At 42.6% G+C, this 19,772-nt stretch overlaps 1 protein-coding gene across 1 annotated transcript in view; it reads left to right on the forward strand.

Moving 5' to 3' along the window:
• NOX3 (NADPH oxidase 3) overlaps window positions 1–19,772 on the forward strand; it is a 58,906-nt gene that overhangs the window by 12,482 nt on the left and 26,652 nt on the right. Inside the window, exons 6-10 of the mRNA XM_003933756.3 lie at window positions 2,381–2,562; window positions 5,974–6,103; window positions 11,248–11,340; window positions 13,127–13,380; window positions 18,651–18,813. Coding sequence (XP_003933805.3) covers window positions 2,381–2,562; window positions 5,974–6,103; window positions 11,248–11,340; window positions 13,127–13,380; window positions 18,651–18,813 — 822 coding nt within the window. The remainder of the gene's footprint in view (window positions 1–2,380; window positions 2,563–5,973; window positions 6,104–11,247; window positions 11,341–13,126; window positions 13,381–18,650; window positions 18,814–19,772) is intronic.

Genomic DNA, 19,772 nt, shown 5'->3' on the forward strand with positions numbered 1-19,772 from the left:
TTTCAATTTGCAGATCGTTTCCTGGGACTCTTCTCAGAATGCCTCATACATTGGCACACATGTGAAGAGCTGGTTTGCCAAATCAGATACTGGGCAGAGCAGCTACTTTCATAAGGAGACCTGAATGGCCGTGACATCATTAATGCTAATTACCAGTGTGCAGAGAGTGTCAGTTCTGGGGAACAAAAAGAAAACCAAAAACATAGTCACGGCAATCTGTGTTTTGAAATGATCACGGTCATCTCCTTAATTCACCCCTATCTTTTTCAGTTTTTCTCCACGTACTGCCATATTGGCATGTGTGTGCAGCATGCTGACCAGGCTAAAAATATTTACTGCCCAAGAAAAGCCCTAAGGCAATACCCTCTGGCAACGAAAATCTCTCCATTCTTATCCTCGTCATTTCTTTAAGTGACTGTTTGCCCATGCAGCCTTATTTAAAGAACAAAAACTCAAAATCTGGTTTTGAAACACTTGTTCTATGTCATGTCCACTCATTATCCTAAGATGATTTTCAGTATCAGGCCATTGATCAGGTTTAGTTGAGCTACCTTTTCTTAGCTGACGGCTATTGGAAGCACAAATTTCACACTTACGAATCAGAACTACAGCTGTCCTTAGCATGTGGAATGCCTTTGGTGTCACTACGTTGAATCACAGCGTTTGTCCGAGTACGTCCTGAGTTTACTGTTTTTCCCCCACTAAGACGCTGGAAAACTCATTGCTTCAAACACTCAGGAATGAATCTCGACATTTTGCATAGTCTATATAATAAATAGTATTTATTGTAAATACTTTTCAAGCAATATAATTATTTAGTTTAATAGCAAAATAATTAAGCTACTACTAATGCAGTAATTTCAAAATTTTAGAAGCAATATACTATGTAAGTACTAATTAGGCTCAGGAAACCCTCTAATTTAGGGTATTTGGAGAGAGATGAGTATCAATATCACAGAGTGTACATTATAGAGCATTTTTAGGGATGCAGTGGGATTATTTTGGAGGCTACATTGCAACTCTAACCAGTCTATAAATGTGCTGCAAGAACAGAGACTTGGCGATTTGCTTTAATAGGCAAATAAGAATGATGTGAAATTGGCACATCATATGATATAAATGGATTTCTAAAATGCCTAAATGTACTTGAAAAGAAAATATTTTAAATGTTTGAGACATGCCCCTTTTAATTTCATTTCCACTCTTTGCTCTACGAAGAAAAAATAAACAATAAAAAAATCCCTGTCCAAATTACCTCCAGATCTCAAAGCAGCCCAAATTAATGAGATTTTACTGACAAAAGATATAGTGCGAGTTTATTGAGCTTGTGGCCTGTTTCAACGATAGTAACGCAATGTATGAATACTAATGACTTGGCAAGAATATGGGAAACTCACAATAAAAACAAACTGCTGTGTGATATATGTTCTGAAAGGCCATTTAACTGTCCCTTGCACTCACAGGTCAGAATTCTGGCCATTTAGCGGTGTCCACCAGATAAGAATAGCTGTGCCTTTATTGATCACCTAGGATTTACCAAGCCTTATTCCAGGCCCCGTGAGATGGCGTGAAAGAAATGCAAGTCATGGTCTTTCCAATTAAAAAGCAAGAGCCAGGAATAACTACCAGGGGAACTGAGCGTGCAGCTGCTGTATTAGGAACGCCCCAAGGGACCTCTCGAAAAAATGTGTTTATTAATGTTAAAATGCAATTAAGCATGCTGAGCCACATAGTTATTTTAAAAATTAAAAACTTAAAACTCAGATTTATTTTGCAATGTTTTATCTTAAAATGCTCTTTTCATATGCTGCCCTAATTTCAGTTCAACATAATAGCTTTTTTTTTCTTTTTTCCCGTTTTGCTGTTGTTGTTGTTGTTGTTGTTGTTGTTGTTGTTGTTTTTATTGTTGTTTTAGAGAGACAGGGTCTCATTCTGTCTCCCAGGCTGAAGTGTAGAGGAAGCATCGTGGCTCATGGCAGCCTCGAACTCCTGGGCTCCAGGGATCCTCCCATCTCAGCCTACTGAGTAGCTAGGACCATAAATTCAAGCCACCATGCCCAGTATTTTTTAAAATTTATTTTTTTTCCCGCATAATAACTTTGATGTGACATGATTTATATAAATTAAAAAATGTGATTGATGAAGTGGTATTTTAGGAAATTTGAGCAAAGCAAATAGCCACCACTGTAAGTTGGTGGGAAGGGGGAGGAAGAGGAAGCTCACTTCTTGAGTTGTACCCGTATCCTCGTGGAGGCTAACATGCTTCTGAGTGAAACATTTTGCATGGCTCTCTGCTTGAAATCTCAAGTACTGGTCCTAAAAATGAAAAAAAAAAAATGTACCAGGATATTTAATGTCATGGCATTCATTTTTTTCTTAGAACACAACCACTGAATTGCTAAGGACAATAGCGGGCGTCACCGGCCTGGTGATCTCTCTGGCTTTAGTCTTGATTATGACGTCTTCAACTGAGTTCATCAGACAGGTCTCCTATGAGTTGTTCTGGTACACACACCATGTTTTCATCATCTTCTTCCTCAGCCTGGCTATCCATGGGACAGGGTAAGTCCATACTGTGCTCACTGTGCAAGGTTTTTATCTCAGAGAATCCCAAAATAATCTTAGAAAGTCCTTTAGATGAAGGAGCCTGGCATGCGGTGACTAAAGGACTCGTACAATGTGTGAAAAACACATTGACTGTAGCAAACACTTTTTCAGTAACACCGAAAATAAGCTACGTAGATGGTGAAGTATTATATTTATTTTTCTTCACTGACTCTGTTAGTGAGTCTTGGCATGTTGATAAGATTCAGGAATTCTAATGAATGCTGGATGACAGTAGATCTATGTTTCATTCAGTACCTGTTCTACAATCCAATTTATGTGGGATTACTCAGGATATATATTTTTGACACCCAGATTTCACTTCTGCTTAACCAAAACCATCAACTAGGAAAGCTGGGGTTTGGGCAGGGATGATGGATGGCATGGGCAGTCTGGCATGGGGTCCAGATCCAGTTATCAGAGCAAGCCCTTCAGGTCCTCTGGGCCTCAGTTTCCCCCATTTGACCTCTAGGATTCCATTTTGTTCTCTAGGATTCCATTTTGCTCAGATATCCTATAAAACACTGTTCCGGGATTCAATACCCACCCGATACGGTTCATCTCTTCATCAGGAAACCAGCATAGTCCTTGATATGTTCACCCTCAAATATAATGTTTTTCAATCCTTTAAATATTAATAAATGGCCCTGGACTAATGAATCTGTTGCTGTCTGTGAACTAGCTTGTCCCTTTTAATTATTTCAAAAACTATGCCTTTTTTCCCATTTTACAATTTTCAAAGCACACGCATATGCATGTTCCACTTGACCCCCATGACAGTCCTGTCGAATAGAGGAGGTGCTGCTGCCCCCATTTCGTAGAGAGGAAGAGGGTGTTCTGAGGGTTGTGAGGCCCTCAAGGTCCCATGATGAGTACACAGCAGAGTCAGATCTAGGACACTGTCTTTAGACCATCAAGCCTTTACTCTGGTTTAGCAAGCTCTAGAAGAACGGGTCTTCCATTTTATGAATTAAACCTTCATCAATGCCAGCAAGAACGTGGCCAGCAATGTTGCTAATGCCCTTTCTGGCTTGCCAGCAGCAACTCCTCTGTTCCTACCGAGCAAAATATCCTCTCCTGACCCTCATTCTCCCACCGTTGCCACTGCTGAGCGGGGACGGTCCCGTCCCGGAGGTGACCTCCGTCTCTGCCAGGACCTGGAAGAGCAAGTGCACAGCTACAGAGTGGCGTGACCTAGGAAGTCACACGTGCCTTGGTGACTCTGGGTGCCATGTGGGGACCAAGGGCAACACTGTGGGATTTGCCCCTCTGCAAGTCAGTCTCCCTCCTCACCCCTCCAGTCTCCCTCCTCACCCTTAATGCTCCTTTCTTCTCCGCCCCCCCCACTTCTGGAAGGGGGTCGCGGTTCTGCTGCTGCCACTGCCTGTGCCTAAGAGCTCTCCTGTTGTCCCTCAGCTGGCTGACACAAACACATTCTCCAAGGAAGAAGTGCCCCTGAGGATGTGTCTTACCCTTAAAGACAGGCTGTGCCTCCGCTGAGCCTTAGTGACCGGGTCAGTCCATGGCCACCTGTACTCTGCTGCCTGCCTAGAGGCTTTCCATTCTCTTTCAACTAGAAGTCTCTGAGATTGGCTCTTCTGAATGTGGGAATCTCACCATTCCTTTTCGTTCATGGGGTGGGCAAGGTAGATGTTATTGCCCCGGTATGTTCCAACTCAGAGATTGTCAGGCCTCCCTTTCTGCTGCTGCTGCTGCCCCCGACGCCGGGGTTGTTAACCCCTGCAGCACGTTTATGAGGCTACTTATAATCCAGGCGAGTCTAAAAGCCCTTTTCGCAGACATTATGTGCGTCCCCCACAAACATACGTCCCCCGCATCCACACCCTGTTGTAGAAGCACAAGAGAATTTCAATGGGCAGTGTTTCTTTGGGGATATTTTTGATATCCAAATAATATCTCATAAGATGAAATTTTTTAGTCATTCTAACCTAGTTGAAAGGCTTATTTTAGGATAAGGGCCTCATTTAATCTTCTCAGTGTGAAGTATTCTACAGCTACTGTTTACAGCGAAAGCAATTTGCAAATTCTACACGAAGTGCCAAGTGAAAGTAGGATTACTGGAATGTGTTAAGGCCCACTAATCTTCCTATTATGGGATGGCATGGATGAAGACATTTAAAAAGTTTAAAATTTTTAAAAGATACAGCTTTTGTGGAATGAGATGAGTGAGACTTCTTTCAGACACTATGGGGCATGTTGCCTACAGCCTGAGAATGAAAGTGTTAAAGTGTCTGGAATCTTTCCTCTGACTCTCACTTGCTATTCACCCTGTCTACGTCTGGGCATCATTTGTTCATCGGAGATTTACAGATAGCTTTTCTCATCTAACTCAGAGGGATATTATCAAGTTTGGATGGCTTCCATAAAACAGACTGGGAAAAAAGCCAAGATGGCAGTTCTAGCTGACACCAGGCTGTTTCCAAGGGCATGTTACTGCTCCCTCCTCCCATGCCCTGTGATGTAACAGGGGCCACTCCACTCCACAGGCTGCTGAGGACGTCAGTCTGTGTGATGCTAAGCTTCCTCAGTCTAGCGTACCATGTTTCTCAAAATAGATCGATGCATTTTATTCACAAACACCCAGGAATTGAACAATTCCCAGATTCCCCGACCTTGACATTTTGGGCTTTGCTGCCTGTGCACCAAGGAGGAACCCTAGGAGCTTGTGCCAAAGCAAAAGTCACTCAGGAGTGCACTCATGGCAAATCTATAGCAGGACTACAGGACTCTTTGCCAAGTGCTCTGTTTATTAAGACTGCCTTCTCGTTCCATTCCTAAATGTATCAATACCATCTTGAAGACACACTCCATCGTGACCTATTTTGACCAAGTTAAACACTGGCTTGCTGGTGGTCACTAGGGGGAAAATAATACCAGTATTCAGGGCACTTCTTTTGACTTCTTCACTTGAAGACGTCTAAGCACTCAGAAACAAACTAAGAAGGGTAGAAGTTAAATAAATCTGCAAAAGAACCAAATAGTACGAAGTTAGCCAATTAGCCCAAATCAGCAATCAGGACAAGATGAAACCTAATTAAATTCAACAGTCTACAAAAGGATGTGTTCAAACAATTTCCCTTCATTATCAATTCTCCCATGTAGACACTTTCAATTTAACACAGGATACCACAGAGGGGCACTTCTTTTCTGGGATCTTCAAAGTTACTCGAAGCTTCTTAAATGCTTATTTTTAAAGCTGGGGGAAATGAACGGCAGCCCAGGTTTGAAGAAGCGGGAGTGTTCTTCCAGAGCTCACTGTAGAATGTCGATCTGTGAGATAACCAGACGGCTCAAAACCACTTGACGTTTTTGGTGTTTTGTTTTGTTTTGCTTTTCTTAAATAACAAGTCGGATCATTCGCGGCCAAACCCAAGACAGTCTCGCTCTGCACAACGTCACCTTCTGTAGAGACCACTACACAGAATGGCAGACAGCGGCCCAATGCCCAGTGCCTCAATTTTCTGGCAAGGAACCCTCGGTAAGAATGAACCCAGGAGCTTTTAAAAATAACTGTCTCTCTACAGTTAAAATATAGAGCTTTTATAGGCTAGAAAAAAGAAAGCACATTTCACCACTAGACAAAGCCAACTCTTTATTAAGTGTGCTAATGGAGAAATCAAGTTACGGATAATTTTTAAAGAGGTTTACTGCCAAAATCACTAAGTTCAGCTTTGAAATGTATTCTTTTTCTTACCTTTAAATACAAGTGTCTGATATTGTGGGAATTCATAACAGCACAATAATGTCCCTGGAGGGGTCAGCCCTGGGCCCCACCACCCTTTTCTGCTCTCCCTGCCATCCTATGCCTGTCCTCTGCATAACTGCCACCCCAATCTGAGAATTAACAGCACCCCTGCTCAAATCTAGGTCAAGGAACGGCCAAATGAGGCTCAGCCTTCTTTATAAGCTTGCCTTCTTTCTTTCTACAGCTTTGAGGATCAAAAACTTAGGGTGTCAAGTACATTTATTTCTTGTTCTAATTAAGCTCCTGTAACTGAAATAATGAATGATGTTAGCCAAGAAGCTACTTAAATAATTTGTGTAGATGATAATGTCCACAGATCTCAAAAGCCAGATTTCCTGGGTAGGTGGTACCATGACAGTTTGTAGCATAGGTAAAGAGAAATAATAATCCTGCTGGTCTCCTCTGGCATCTCAGAACAGTGCAAACCTTTGGGACAACCAAGTGATGCTTGAAAGAAAACAAATGCAGCTGGCAGATAAAAAGTAGGAGAAAATAAGTGCTCAAAAATTTATAACTTAAAGCACAGAATATCAGGGTATAATAGTATGTAAATGATGAAAATTTAGGAAATTAAGTCATCAACATGTGAAGAATATAAGTGACTGTGTTGTTTTTTTAAAAAACCCTCAAATATATTAAATTAAGCACTGGATTTTGAGGGAGAAAGTACTAGGAGGAATGTTTAAAACCTAGAGAACCAGAATAGATGTGCCTATTAGACTGTGGTTCTTTTAATGACCAGTATAGATTGTCTCTGTCTTAAACTCAACTCTCAGTAGCCACTATCCAACCCGCATATTAATGAGGAACATGAATACCTCTCTAAAATTTTCAGCTACAGCTTCTCCATAAAACAAGTCAATACTCCCCTACACCTCATGAATACAGACCAGGGCCTGCGCCCAGCAGCGTTCACTGACATTAATTATCATTAAAAGGGGGCCTTACGCATCTCTCTCTAACTCTCCCCTGCTCCACTTCCCTGCACACCCAAACTCAGGGTGTCACTCTCTCCCGTTATTTGTAATGGATCCTGATTCGAAGCGTGTGTGGGCTATGCAATTACCGCTTGGCTGAACTGTGCGGTCTTCTCTCTGATGTCACACAGACACTGAATCCGAAAGGCATCCCAAGGACAAGGAAGGGTTCCTGCGCTTCACTGCACCACACCTACTCGGTCTTTGCAAGGCTCCATCTCTCCTTCTTTCCCTCTTTTAACTCAGGGCATTTTCACAGTGCTCTGATCAATAGAATGTGTATCATTTCTCCTTCAGTGGTGCGCTGTTCCCAATGTGAAGACAGAGAACACTTTGTACCTCACCTTGTATAATCGGAACTGATTATAGAAACCACCTATACCTGGCAGCCCCCGCTCCTCTACTCTGATCTCACTCTCCCTTGCCAGCCCAATTGCACTAACACATACAGGATCCAGATTCCTGGTTTGCTGCTCCTGCAATCCAGTCTCAAAAGATGTCTGGTCATCCCAGGCCAAAGAAGCACTTATGTCATTTAACTACAGCATCAACTCATCATAACCGTAAGGCTGACACTTTGTAATTACTAGGGAAGGCTGTGAGTGGTAAAGGAGAAAGCCCTGACCGAGGTAGAGTCCATTCAGCAAACTTTCAGAGTGCCTTAGTGCACTGCTTGGCAATGCAGGAAAACAGGATTCAGAGATGTGGGGCCTGCCCCGGGAGATCTGATTGTCTAGAAAAAGAGGCTATTCATAAACACACACACAAAATAAAATCAAAGCCAGCATGTTCTTATTTTCTGGTAGGAATGAAAAACCAGGAGTGAAAGTGGAGGAAATAAGTTATATTATTGCTGTTTTTGAATCAACATCGTTTTATTTCTATCATAAAATACTCACTGTAGTGTGACTTTTGAGTATTTTTTGGAGAAGAAAATAAAGCCAAGAAGCCACGGAGTATTTTAGCATTAAGGAAACTTAGATGTGTTGTTTAATAGCTGGGGAAACTGAGGACCAAGCAGTTTCAGTGTCTTACCTATGGTCACAAAATGCGCTCCCAGTCAAGCCACATCAAAGAACCAGAGCCCCTAACGCTATGGCGGTGGACTTCCTCCTCCACAGCCCACAGCATTTGCTCTGAATCTCTGGCTTCCATAACCCCATCTCGTCAGCACTCTGCTGCTAGCTACAAGTACATAGCCCCAGTGTTCTATTTACGTCTGTGAATAAGGCCCAAAGTGTTAAAGAGCTTGAAGGAAGCCTAAATAATAATTTTTTTCCAGCGAGTTCCCATTTTACAAAACAGGAAATTATGACTATAACAAATCCCAGGATGTGCCTCATGGCACAGAGTGAGGGGTGGTGGCCCCAGGCCAGAATCCAGGTCTTCAGACATCCAGCCCAGCATCTACCTTGACACACATCCCTCTTGCTCTGAGGCAAGCCTCCTTGTCTTGACCCGCTCTTGCCTGTCCTGGGTATCACTGCGAGGACATTTCCTAATATTCATCCCTGGCCATCTCTCCATCAGGCCCTGACTTCCAGGGGCTCTGGGCAAATCACAGGTGACCACACTGGCTGCCTCCTCCTGGAGCAAGAGATATACTCAGGTTGAGATGGAGTTGGGGATGAACAGCTTACATTCTCCTTCCTGAGCCATGCAAAGAAAAATAATCCATTACATTTCATCAATGTGGAAAAAATCAGAGACTATGTCTGATTTGACGTCACCAGAATGAAATGTGTGATGCCCCAAACTGTCTAAAATGGGCGGAGAAGATTAGTTGTAAAAATATACGAAGACTATGTGAGTGTCTTTGCAAATATCTCTTTTAGCCGTATAGAAAGAACTGCCTTCTTGCTCTCCTTTCTGTAAACACCCAAAGCAATTCTCAAAAAGGTTTCTGTTTCATTCAAGTATGAGAGACCTAAGGATTCTTTTGCTCAGCTCAACCCCATCCTTCCAGGGACGCTTCCTAGTTTTCCCTTACTCTGATCATCCTTACTACCTCATCCAATGCATAAGGGGACAAAAGCTTTATTCTCTTTGCTGTTCTAAACACATTGCTGGGCCCCACTGAAGCAGAAAAAAATAAGTGGTCAGATTGCCTTGCGTTGCCTGCATAGATCCAGCTTTTATGAGGTCATGAGCCCCCCAGGAAGAAAACAGAGAGGTTTGATGTAGGCAAGAAGAGGTATCATGCAAAGAGACCCAGAAATCAACAAAAAGAAATTGACAAAACAAGAAAAGCAACTCAAAGGAAGTAAAAATAATGCTACAAGTCTTGTGACCTATCAACAGAAGAAATGGAGCCAGACTACTGGTCAGGGAGCACTGAGTAATGAGTCAGCAGGTGAAGGGTGGTGAATGTGAATGTCTGAGCTCCAAAGACCAAGACACCCATCCTGCCCCCTAGATAGTATTCAAGGAGTAAAGTTATGAATTCAGAAAGCCTAGGGGGAAATGTTGGGACACACAAAAAGGCTTGAGTTCTCGCCCTGGCTCTCTCTGGTCTGCCTCAGACTCTCCAGGCAACTCACACTCATTCCCAGAACGTCAGGATTTTCCTTCTTTTAATTCTAAAAGAATTAGAGGATATTGAATGTTCCCAAAACAAACAAATGATCAGTGTTTGAGAAGAAGGATAGACTAATTTACCCTGACTTTATCATGACACATGTATCAAAAAATCACTATGCACCTCGTGAATATATGCAATTATTTGTCTATTTAAAACAATAAAGATTTTTAAAAGAAAGAAAAGAATCACAATAGATTTCCAAGAGCACTTAATATCCTAAAATTCAATGAGTTCATGAGTTTCTAATGTTTTGGAAACACAAGCCTCAGTACCTATTTTAGCGCAGGACAGAAAGGATGGTAATTAAATGGCAGCACACACAGGAGGTAGCCTGGGGTCCTGGGAAGAACTCAGGCTGGGTGGTCAGGCACATCTGAGCTCACATCTCTACCAGATACCTTCGTCCCTTTATGACCTTGGACAATTTGGTTGATCTAACTGAGTCTTGGCTCCTTCTTCTGTAAAATCAAGATAATACATATGCCTCATGGGATTGTTCAGTACAAATAGAACGCTTCAAAAATTGTAAGTTCTCATTCCTTCCCTTTCACTGAGGAAGACGCCTTATGTTGTATAGAGTGCCTGATGCAATAGCCTGCTGGTAAATTGATCATCAGTGATGCACATTATACTCCTCATAGCTTAACATAGTGTCTGATTTATTTAAAATGAACATTTTCACCATCACAATTCTCTAGACAATTATTCAGCCTTTTGTTGTGATTAGATAAACTTAAATTTAAGATGTCAAGAAGCTAATTTTATATTTTACTCCAGATAACTCTGTGTGTGTGTGTGTGTGTGTGTGTGTGTGTGTGTGTATGTGTGTGTGTGTATTTCTGTGTTTATTCAGGCAGACTCTTTAGTTGCAATGCATTCTTGACCCCAGAAATTACTATTTGAGATTTGAAAATGTAATCCTTTATGTCCTGTGTTGGCTGAGTAATGTAAAGTAAAGTTTTGACTTCGGCTGGGTTTGGGAACATTTGTGACCCTGTCGTATGTAACATAAACATCAATCTGCTTTTTTATTTCTTTGCAAATTCAATTATTTCTAATTACATAAAGGCATCATTGATCAAGTAAGCATAAAAACCAATATAGAAGAGTTTAATCTCTTAAATAAGCTTGTAGACTTCAAGGAATAATTGAATGTTATGGTATATAATACAAAGAGACATCCTTGTTGCTGATAACTGGCCCAAAGTTAAAGGAAAAATGTCTAAACCCTATCACGTTATATATTGATTTGGTTCAAATGGAAAATATTTGGATTCTATTTTCATTTCCTTTTTCTCTGTCTCTGCTACTCTTTGCAGGCTTGGAAATGGGTTTTAGGCCCTGTGGTCTTGTATGCATGCGAAAGAATAATTAGGTTCTGGCGATTTCAACAAGAAGTTGTCATTACCAAGGTATGCATGTAGCTTTATGTCTGAATAAAAGCCTGAGTGTAGATGAAAATTTTTTATTAGCCCAAGTTTTTAATTTGCCATTTTTATTGCAGAACTGTCTGTAATTTAGAGGCTCATCTTCTGTTCTAATAACTGCTTGTATCCTGAGCATCTTTTAGTATGACTAATTTTGCTGAAGACAGGGATCAGGGCTCCAGACGGTACACAGAATTCTGATAAAGGTTTATTGTACAGCACTGAAATTACCCGCCTCTCTTTATTCTGGCTTCTCTTTAGGGGAAAGTGCAGGGAGAGTGAGTGTGCTTTCCCTGGGTCATAGTGACTTGAAGAACAATCACTCCCTTCGCCACGTAAAGACATGAGTTTTGCAAACAAGTAAGGTGTTCAAATCTATACACCCTCACTAAGGACTACCAAGCAGAGGAAAGGGAAACGGTCGCCATAAGGTTCAGAGCAAGAGGGACCACTGTGGGGAAGAAAAATGGAGGGGAAGGATGTGGCTGGAGTTCTACCTTCATGAGCAGCGTGCTCCTGGTAGCATCGTTCAGTCTTGCTCGCCATCCTCACGGCTCTACATCCTCACGATGTTTACCTCTTGCTAGAGGAAGATAGGAAGAGGTAGACCAAGAACAAAAAAATGCATGTCTAGGAGAGTGAAAACAGGCCAAATACTCTCCTCCCGTTTTTGAAATGCCCAAGAAGAAATTCTCCATTCGTCAAGCCTATCCCACTTTGCTAATACCATTTTAACAGAATTCCGTAGCTCTGTAATCGCCTTCATGAAAGCAGATGTATAGAAATTGCTTCCTATGTCTGCTTTAAGCTGTTTCTATGTTGCTGTTTTTAAGTTAAGCACCGAAGGATGTCAGGCTGTATCAAAAGCCAGACTGTAAAACTTCTGGAAAGCTACTCGAGCTGTTACTAGGGAGACCATTTAACAGCAGCGTCAGAACAGATACTAGTAGGGAGAGGGGAAGCTTAGAACCAATGATTAAAATGCCGTGAAATTCTCTTTTGAATGGAAAAATACTGTCACAGTATCTAGACGGTAGATTTTGTTCCCTTATACCTCTTGTCACAGAAGACAGGAGGACCTGGAGAGCTTTTTCAGGAAACAAGATGGAAATCTAAGAAGGGAAATGAGCTCTTTCCCTCTGATAAATAGCAAGTCATAAAGCTTCTATAAACACTGCTAGAACCCTTCCACAATGCTTCCCTGTATCTAAAACCCAGAGTGAAGACAGAACACGGGATGACACTCAACTAAAAAGAAAACAAGAAAAGATTTTGAAGTGAGCTTGAAAATTGTTTTAAACTTAGCCTGAAAAAAATAAGAGGATTCATTCACAAGACACTGAGAAAATATGCAGATCACTGAAAAAGGTAACACAATGTTCCTAGATGTTAAAAACACAGAGATAATGTGGTGACTATTTTAACAACCCTAAGCATAATACTATGTAAACTTCTACTCCCTTGGGTCTGGTTTGCTGTGCTGAGGAAAGCCCGACCCTTTGAGGCATGGACTCACAGGCTGGGCCCACTTGCACCTGGGTGTACCAATTTCACACGCTGCCCTCTGAAAGAGATGAAAGTCATTCTTGCTGGAGTTGCAAACACAGATGTGAACGTGGTGGCAAATATGGTTGGGTGACAATAGCAGATGGGATATGTCAATTACACTTCAAACAAGCCGATCTAAAATTTTGAACACCTTTAATGGATTGGAAGGTGTTTCTTTCTTATTTTGAGGACAAAGGCAAACAATTCTCTTGCTCTCACGTAGGTGATAAGCCACCCCTCTGGAGTCCTGGAACTTCATATGAAAAAGCGTGGCTTTAAAATGGCACCAGGACAGTACATCTTGATGCAGTGCCCGGCCATATCCTCGCTGGAGTGGCACCCCTTCACCCTTACCTCTGCCCCCCAGGAAGACTTCTTCAGCGTGCACATCCGAGCAGCAGGAGACTGGACGGCAGCGCTCCTGGAGGCCTTTGGGGCAGAGGGACAGACCCTCCAGGAGCCCTGGAGCCTGCCAAGGTTCGTGCCCCTTTCTCTCATGTATAAATCACAATATTATAAAAAGTAAGGTATCTTAATGTGTCAACATGCTACTCGATTCAGCAATATCCTTATTAGATGGTGAGTTTGAGCCCGAGTCTTAAATTTGAGAATGTGTTAAAAAGTATAATTCAGGGCCAGGTGCTGTGGCTCACGCCTGTAATCCCAGTACTTTGGGAGGCGAAGATGGGCAGATCACAAGGTCAAGAGATGGAGACCAGCCTGGCCAACATGGCAAAACCCCATCTCTACTAAAAATGCAAAACTTAGGGGGGTGTGGTGGCATGTGCCTGTAATCCCAGCTACTTGGGAGGCTGAGGCAGGAGAATCGCTTGAACCTGGGAGGCAAAGTCTGCATTGAGCCAAGATCGCACTATTGTACTCCAACCTGGGTGACAGAATGAGACCGTGTAAAAGAAAAAGAAAGAAAGAAGGAAAGGAAGAATGAAAGAAAGAAAGAGAGGGAAAGGGAGGGAGGGAGAGAGGGAAGGAAGAAAAGGAAAGAAGGAAAGGGAAGGAAGGAAGGAAAAGCCTGAGCACATGACAGGTAAATGATGGCTCTTTGGCTCTGTTGGGTAAACAATGGCTTCAGGCCAATGCCCACTCTTCATGCAGCATTACCCAAAAGCATACAAAATCCATGCTTAGGGCTCTGGAATAACAGGGTCACCAAAAAAAAAAAAAAAAATGATGAGAAAAGCACTTTTGGAAGAATTTTATATTTGAAAAGAGGCATCAAGAGATTCCTAATTGTGCCATCTTTGGAGGGCATCGGCAACTAGCAAGAAGCAGCCACTGCCATGAGCACTTTGGTAGGGAGCTCGGTAGAGATACTTTGAATGGAAGCTCCTGAGGGCAGGATGTTGTCCCTTCTCCTCAGAATTGCTGGTGCCTATGACAGTGTCTGACATGCGGTGCATGCAGAGGAAAGATCTGACAAAAGAATAAATGAAGCCCTGGAGACAATAGGTATTCTTTATCTCATTTAATTTGACAAGTATTTTTTGGTGACAAACAAGGTACCATAATAAATTGAGACAGAAAATGTAATCAGCTTATTGTCGTGCTTTCCCTGTTTTCGTAGGCTGCTGAGCTGTAACTGCACCCCTGGGCTAGCTTGTATCTAGTGGGTAGGAAGAATCACAGGCCTCTTTTCAGACACTGGTCCTGAAGAACGGTGTGATGTAAGCCAAGTAGAAACGTCATCTGCTCAAGCCAGGGCCCCAGATCAGATGACCACACCTATCTTCTTTTTTATAATGGAAAGGAAGGAAAGTAATAAAAGTTTAAGGTTGTACAAATGCTCAAAATCAGAAATAAAAGTAGATGCCCCGCACAGCATCCCCATCCCCATGAACCACCCCCCACCCTGCCAGCACGCGCGCGCACACACACACACACACACACACACACACACACACACACAGGGCATGGTGTCTAACTGCTGTACCGGTCCCTGCTCTCCCCTTGGCATCGCCAAGACAAAAGCCTTCATCCTTTTTGCCACCTGGCTTCCGCCCTGTGTGGATATACTTATCTGCCCTGTCAACCACCCTTCCCCTTCACAAACCAGATGGCATTTCAGCCAGACCCCCAAGAAGAACACGGTTCTTGTTCCTCAGTAGCCGATATGCTTTCTGTCTTTGGAGCACATTGCCAGCTGCAAGGCCCGACAGGGTCCCCAGGGCCTCCCTGGGCTCATCTGTTCCACCTCCTGCTCCCTCAATGGGCTTAGCTCTTCCAGCTTTCTTGTTCACACACACCGAGCAAGCCGTCCTCAGTGCCTTTGCCATTGCTGTTCCCTCCACCTGGAATGCTCTTCTCCACATCTCTGCTGGGCGGTGTCCTCTCTATCTTCAGGTCTCTATTGAAACGTCTCCTTCTATTGAGGCCTTTCCTTCCCCCTGCACATGAAACGACAACCCCAGCAGTGACTCCGTTGCCCTGATACCGCATGCTGACTTTATTTTCTAGCACCACCTGGCATGCTCAATATTTGCTTGATTGTTTGTTAACTGTCTATCTTCCCACACTAGAATGGAAGCTCTGTAAGAAAAGGGACTTTGTCTGTTTGGTTGACTTTACCATCCCCAGGGCCTAGAACAGGCCCTGACTCTCCGTCACTCAGTAAGTATTTACAGGCTCAATAAAGATGAGTTGTTATAAACAGAGCTGCTTCCCTCCCATTCACTAATTTGTTGTGCCCTCTGCCTTACATATATGTAGGCATGTGTATTAGTGGCAAAGCCTTCTAAAAACCTAAAATTTGTTTAAATCTTCAACATACAAATAATCGGAATGTTATTGAACTTCCCTGGATGATTTTACAGTTCTTCATAGTTTTAATTTTGAATTAAATTTACCATACTGGGGAGAGCACCATATCTTTTTACTGCTCTGGGATCCCAGACAAATTTAATCCAGCTCCTGGAATTTGTGAGTGAGAAGCTCAGGCAGAGAAGCAAGCCCAGAAAAAGAACAAGCAAACCTCTTCCCCTAAGCCCAAGGAAAAGGGAGAAAAATGTGAATTCTTTGAAAATACTAGACCTTCTGAAGGAAAACAGAGGAATTTCTCAGAGCTGATGGAGTTTTCAGCACGTTAACCTGTGTCCAGAGCTGGGGGCTGCAGTGTAAGGTGACCTGGGTTCAAAGCCCAACTTTATGTATGATCTTGGAGAATGTATGCAACACCCTGCCTCAGTTTCCTCATCTGTACCATGAAGATGACGATCGTAGTACTCATGGCTTTGTTTAGGATCAAACACAACAGTCCATATCAGCACTTAACATACGACTTAGTACATGGTAAGTGCTCAAAGAGTTAGCTACTATTACTATTAAAAAGATAAGAATGGCCACCTGGCCACCTACCGAAGAGGAAGCAGGAGAAGTCTCTGTTAGAGGAGTAAATGTGGTCCATTCAGAGAGATGAGACTGGAGCGTAATGGGGTAGCGTGGGGTGCTGCTGACCTACCCAGCAAGGACCCAGAAGACATGGATGCAGGCAAGATGAATCATTGTCTAAGCCTTAATATTAGAAATGCTGTGTCTAAATCAAGGCAGGGAGAGCTGCATAAATGTGATAAACAAGAATTTATGCAAAGGGAGTCGATTCTGATTGTTAAAGATCTGGAGAAATGGAGAAATTGGGGCCCAAAAAAGAACAACTGGGGTGTCATGACAGCTATGATCAACTATTTAAAGCCCTGAGATGCAGAAAAGGAAAAAGAACTGGAATGTGTTTCTCAGAAAGGCAAAAGGTGAGAGTTGTCAAAGACAGATTTCAGTAAGATGTGAGAAAAAAATGGTCTAATACTTAGAATTGTCCCTAAATGGAGCAAGGTGCCCTGCAATTTCATGTCAGAATGTGATCGTCTCTCAGGGAAGTGGCAGGATTTCTGTGTTAGCAGGAAATTTAAACTAAATATTTTCTCCTGTAGCTTGGAGTTTCAATTCTAAAGATATAGAAATTTGTCTATTGTATATTTCTGTGGAGTCATGACAAAATTCTTCTCTGGATTTAATTGGTATCTTTTTAAATCAGTGTCAAATAAATCCTCAGTATGACGAATTGTTTTTAAAAAATGAACAATAAGACATTTTAATCTATGGACAGGTTCTCTCTCTCTCTCTCTCTCTCTCTCTCCCTCTCTCTCTCTCTCTCTATCTCTCAGATTCCTTTATCTAATCATTTATGAAATAATCTACAGTGGGCTAAGATACTAACCATTGCTGGTTAATGACCTTTTATTTTTATTCTTCCATTTCCATATATCAATATGTAATAAAGCCGTATTAATTAAGATTAACTTCAGGAGAGTTCATTTGAATTATTAGGAAGTCTGGCATATAGAATAGTTTAAAATAAACGCAATTGAACTTTCATGAACACATAGTAAAGCCCAAATGGGCCAACCTCTGGTGCCTTCAACAGACACCCCTTAGGGAATGGTTATGAATAACTCAGAAACCTTTGAATTAGCATATCTTTGTTCATATGTAAATGTGTGCTTTTGGAATAGTTGAGGTTATTTAATACATTCTGCTGACTGAAATATTTTAAACATTCCCTTTACAATTTATTCAACCAATTGTTATTGAACAACTTCATGTCAGAGAGTGCTGGGATTACAGCAGTGAGCAAAGACAGCCCTGGCTCCTGCTTTCATAGACCTCATAGCTCAAGACAGACATCAATCAGATCATGCACACACACCAATAAATCATAAAATTACAGATGATGACTGGAGAGGAGGGGAACGTGGAGCTATGAATTATATCAGAGGGGATTTAACCTAAGCCGAGGGGTTCAAGAAGGCTTCCACCGGGAAAGAATGATTGGAATAAGACCTACCAGAAGAATAACTATTAACCAATGAGAGAGGGAAGAAACTGGAGAAGATTATTCCTGAAGAAAAGGGTATCATATGCAAAGTCCCCATGGCAGAGGGAGCACTGTGTGTTTCATATTTTAGGAAGTGGAAGAAAAGCCAGTATGAGGACCGGTGACAAGAGGTGGAGAAGAATTCAGGGGCCAGTGTACATAGGACCATGCTAAGGGCCCTCTTCTTTATTCAATGAATATGCTTTATTCTTAATAAGAAAAATTTGCTAAGCAAAGACAAATACCAGTACCACCCAAGGCCTAATTACTACAGATTTTGAGTCAGAAGAACGTAAAATAATGGGTTTTAGAAGTTCCACGTAACTGGCAAATGACTTCAAAATTATACTTATTCCAAATGAATGGCTTCTATTAGGCTACAATTACAGCAACATACTCAGATGTGTGACCAAATGTATGGGAGAATGACATTAGGACGAGGAAGGAGAAGCCTGCTAAGCTACCTTGATGTTTCCACATTTTTCTCTCTGATGGCAGCTGGGGTGAGAAGAGAGATAGCCCTTCCAGCAGCCTCATTGATTCTTGGAGCCAAAACAAGCTTCCAAGAACTGTAAAGAGAGCATGTCAGAGGGAAGAGTCCCGAGCTATAGCGAGAGATGCCAGGCTTTGTCCTTCCATGAACAGTGCCTGGGCCAGGACAACCTGGTCGTCTCCCCATGAGGCAGAGCTAGAAATCCTCATGCTAACCCCAGGCTCTCCAAATAGGGCATTCTCAGGCACAGAGCCAACCTCTCTGCAGGCACTGGCAAACACGTCCTTTAAAAAGCACCAGCTCCGGATGGTTTGGGGTCCCCAAGCAAGGTGTTCTGAAGGTCAAACAGGCTGCACTCCTCTGTGATTCCAGGCTGGCAGTGGACGGGCCCTTTGGAGCTGCACTGACGGACGTGTTTCACTACCCAGTGAGTGTGTGCATTGCCGCGGGGATCGGCGTCACTCCCTTCGCTGCTCTTCTGAAATCCATATGGTACAAATGTAGCGAGGCACAGACCCCAGTGAAGCTGAGCAAGGTATGGAAAAATCGTTAGTTCACCCTTCCATGGATTAAAAGGTTCAGTGTCCTTATATCTATCATCTGCCGATTCTTGGGGAGGATTTTAATTAACTATGAGGGATAAACTCAAGGCTCCTTAACTATACTTATGTTCTTAAAAATCTCCACTCAGTATTCCATTTATGAGCAGGGTTATGCCTAATCTTGTTAAAGATGACAAGACATAAATTTTATTGCTTCATTGCCATTACAGGACATGTAATTGCTCATCTCAATAAAATATGGACAGGCTGCAAATGGCTATGTGACCGGGCCACAGTTCGCAATATTAACAGGCATCCTCTCCCTAGTCTCTCTAGCTTCAGACTATGGTTGCAGGCGTACAATTCGATGTCTTCCTCTTGTGGACTCAGTCCTAGCAAGAAGTCACAACTGGGATTTATTGGCTGGCTTGCTGTGGAGTGGCCACCCTGCTCTGAATCTCCCTTTTGTCGTATCTTGTGTGTTTCCAACTAGAGTCTCTAGAATTTCTTTCCCTCCTTTGTCGTATCTAGACACTCCATCCAATAATTCGACCCTCTTAGCAGGCACTAGAGCGATGCTAGGCAAGGAGCCCCAGCCCTGCGTATTTCTCTGCTTAACCCTTTGTCCACAGTGTCCTCATGCATCCAAGGGGGGACGCTTGACTTAACCACCAGGTCTCAATGTGTGAACCGTGGGACATCTGTCACCTGACATGATCCCCTAAAGAGAATTCTGTGGTCAAAGGACCTTAAGCAACACTTCAGCAACAGCCCACTATAGAAGGCATCATCGACTCGCCATTAAATAAGCTCTGAAGGGGTGGGGCATGGTGGCTCAGGCCTGTAATCGCAGCACTTTGGGTGACTGAAGTTGGCAGATCCCTTGAGGCCAGGAGTTTGAGACTAGACCAGCCTGGGCCACATAGGGAGACATTATGTCTACAAAAAAAAA

The sequence above is a fragment of the Saimiri boliviensis genome, chromosome 4 (assembly GCF_048565385.1).
Source record: "Saimiri boliviensis isolate mSaiBol1 chromosome 4, mSaiBol1.pri, whole genome shotgun sequence".
Taxonomy (NCBI): domain Eukaryota; kingdom Metazoa; phylum Chordata; class Mammalia; order Primates; family Cebidae; genus Saimiri; species Saimiri boliviensis.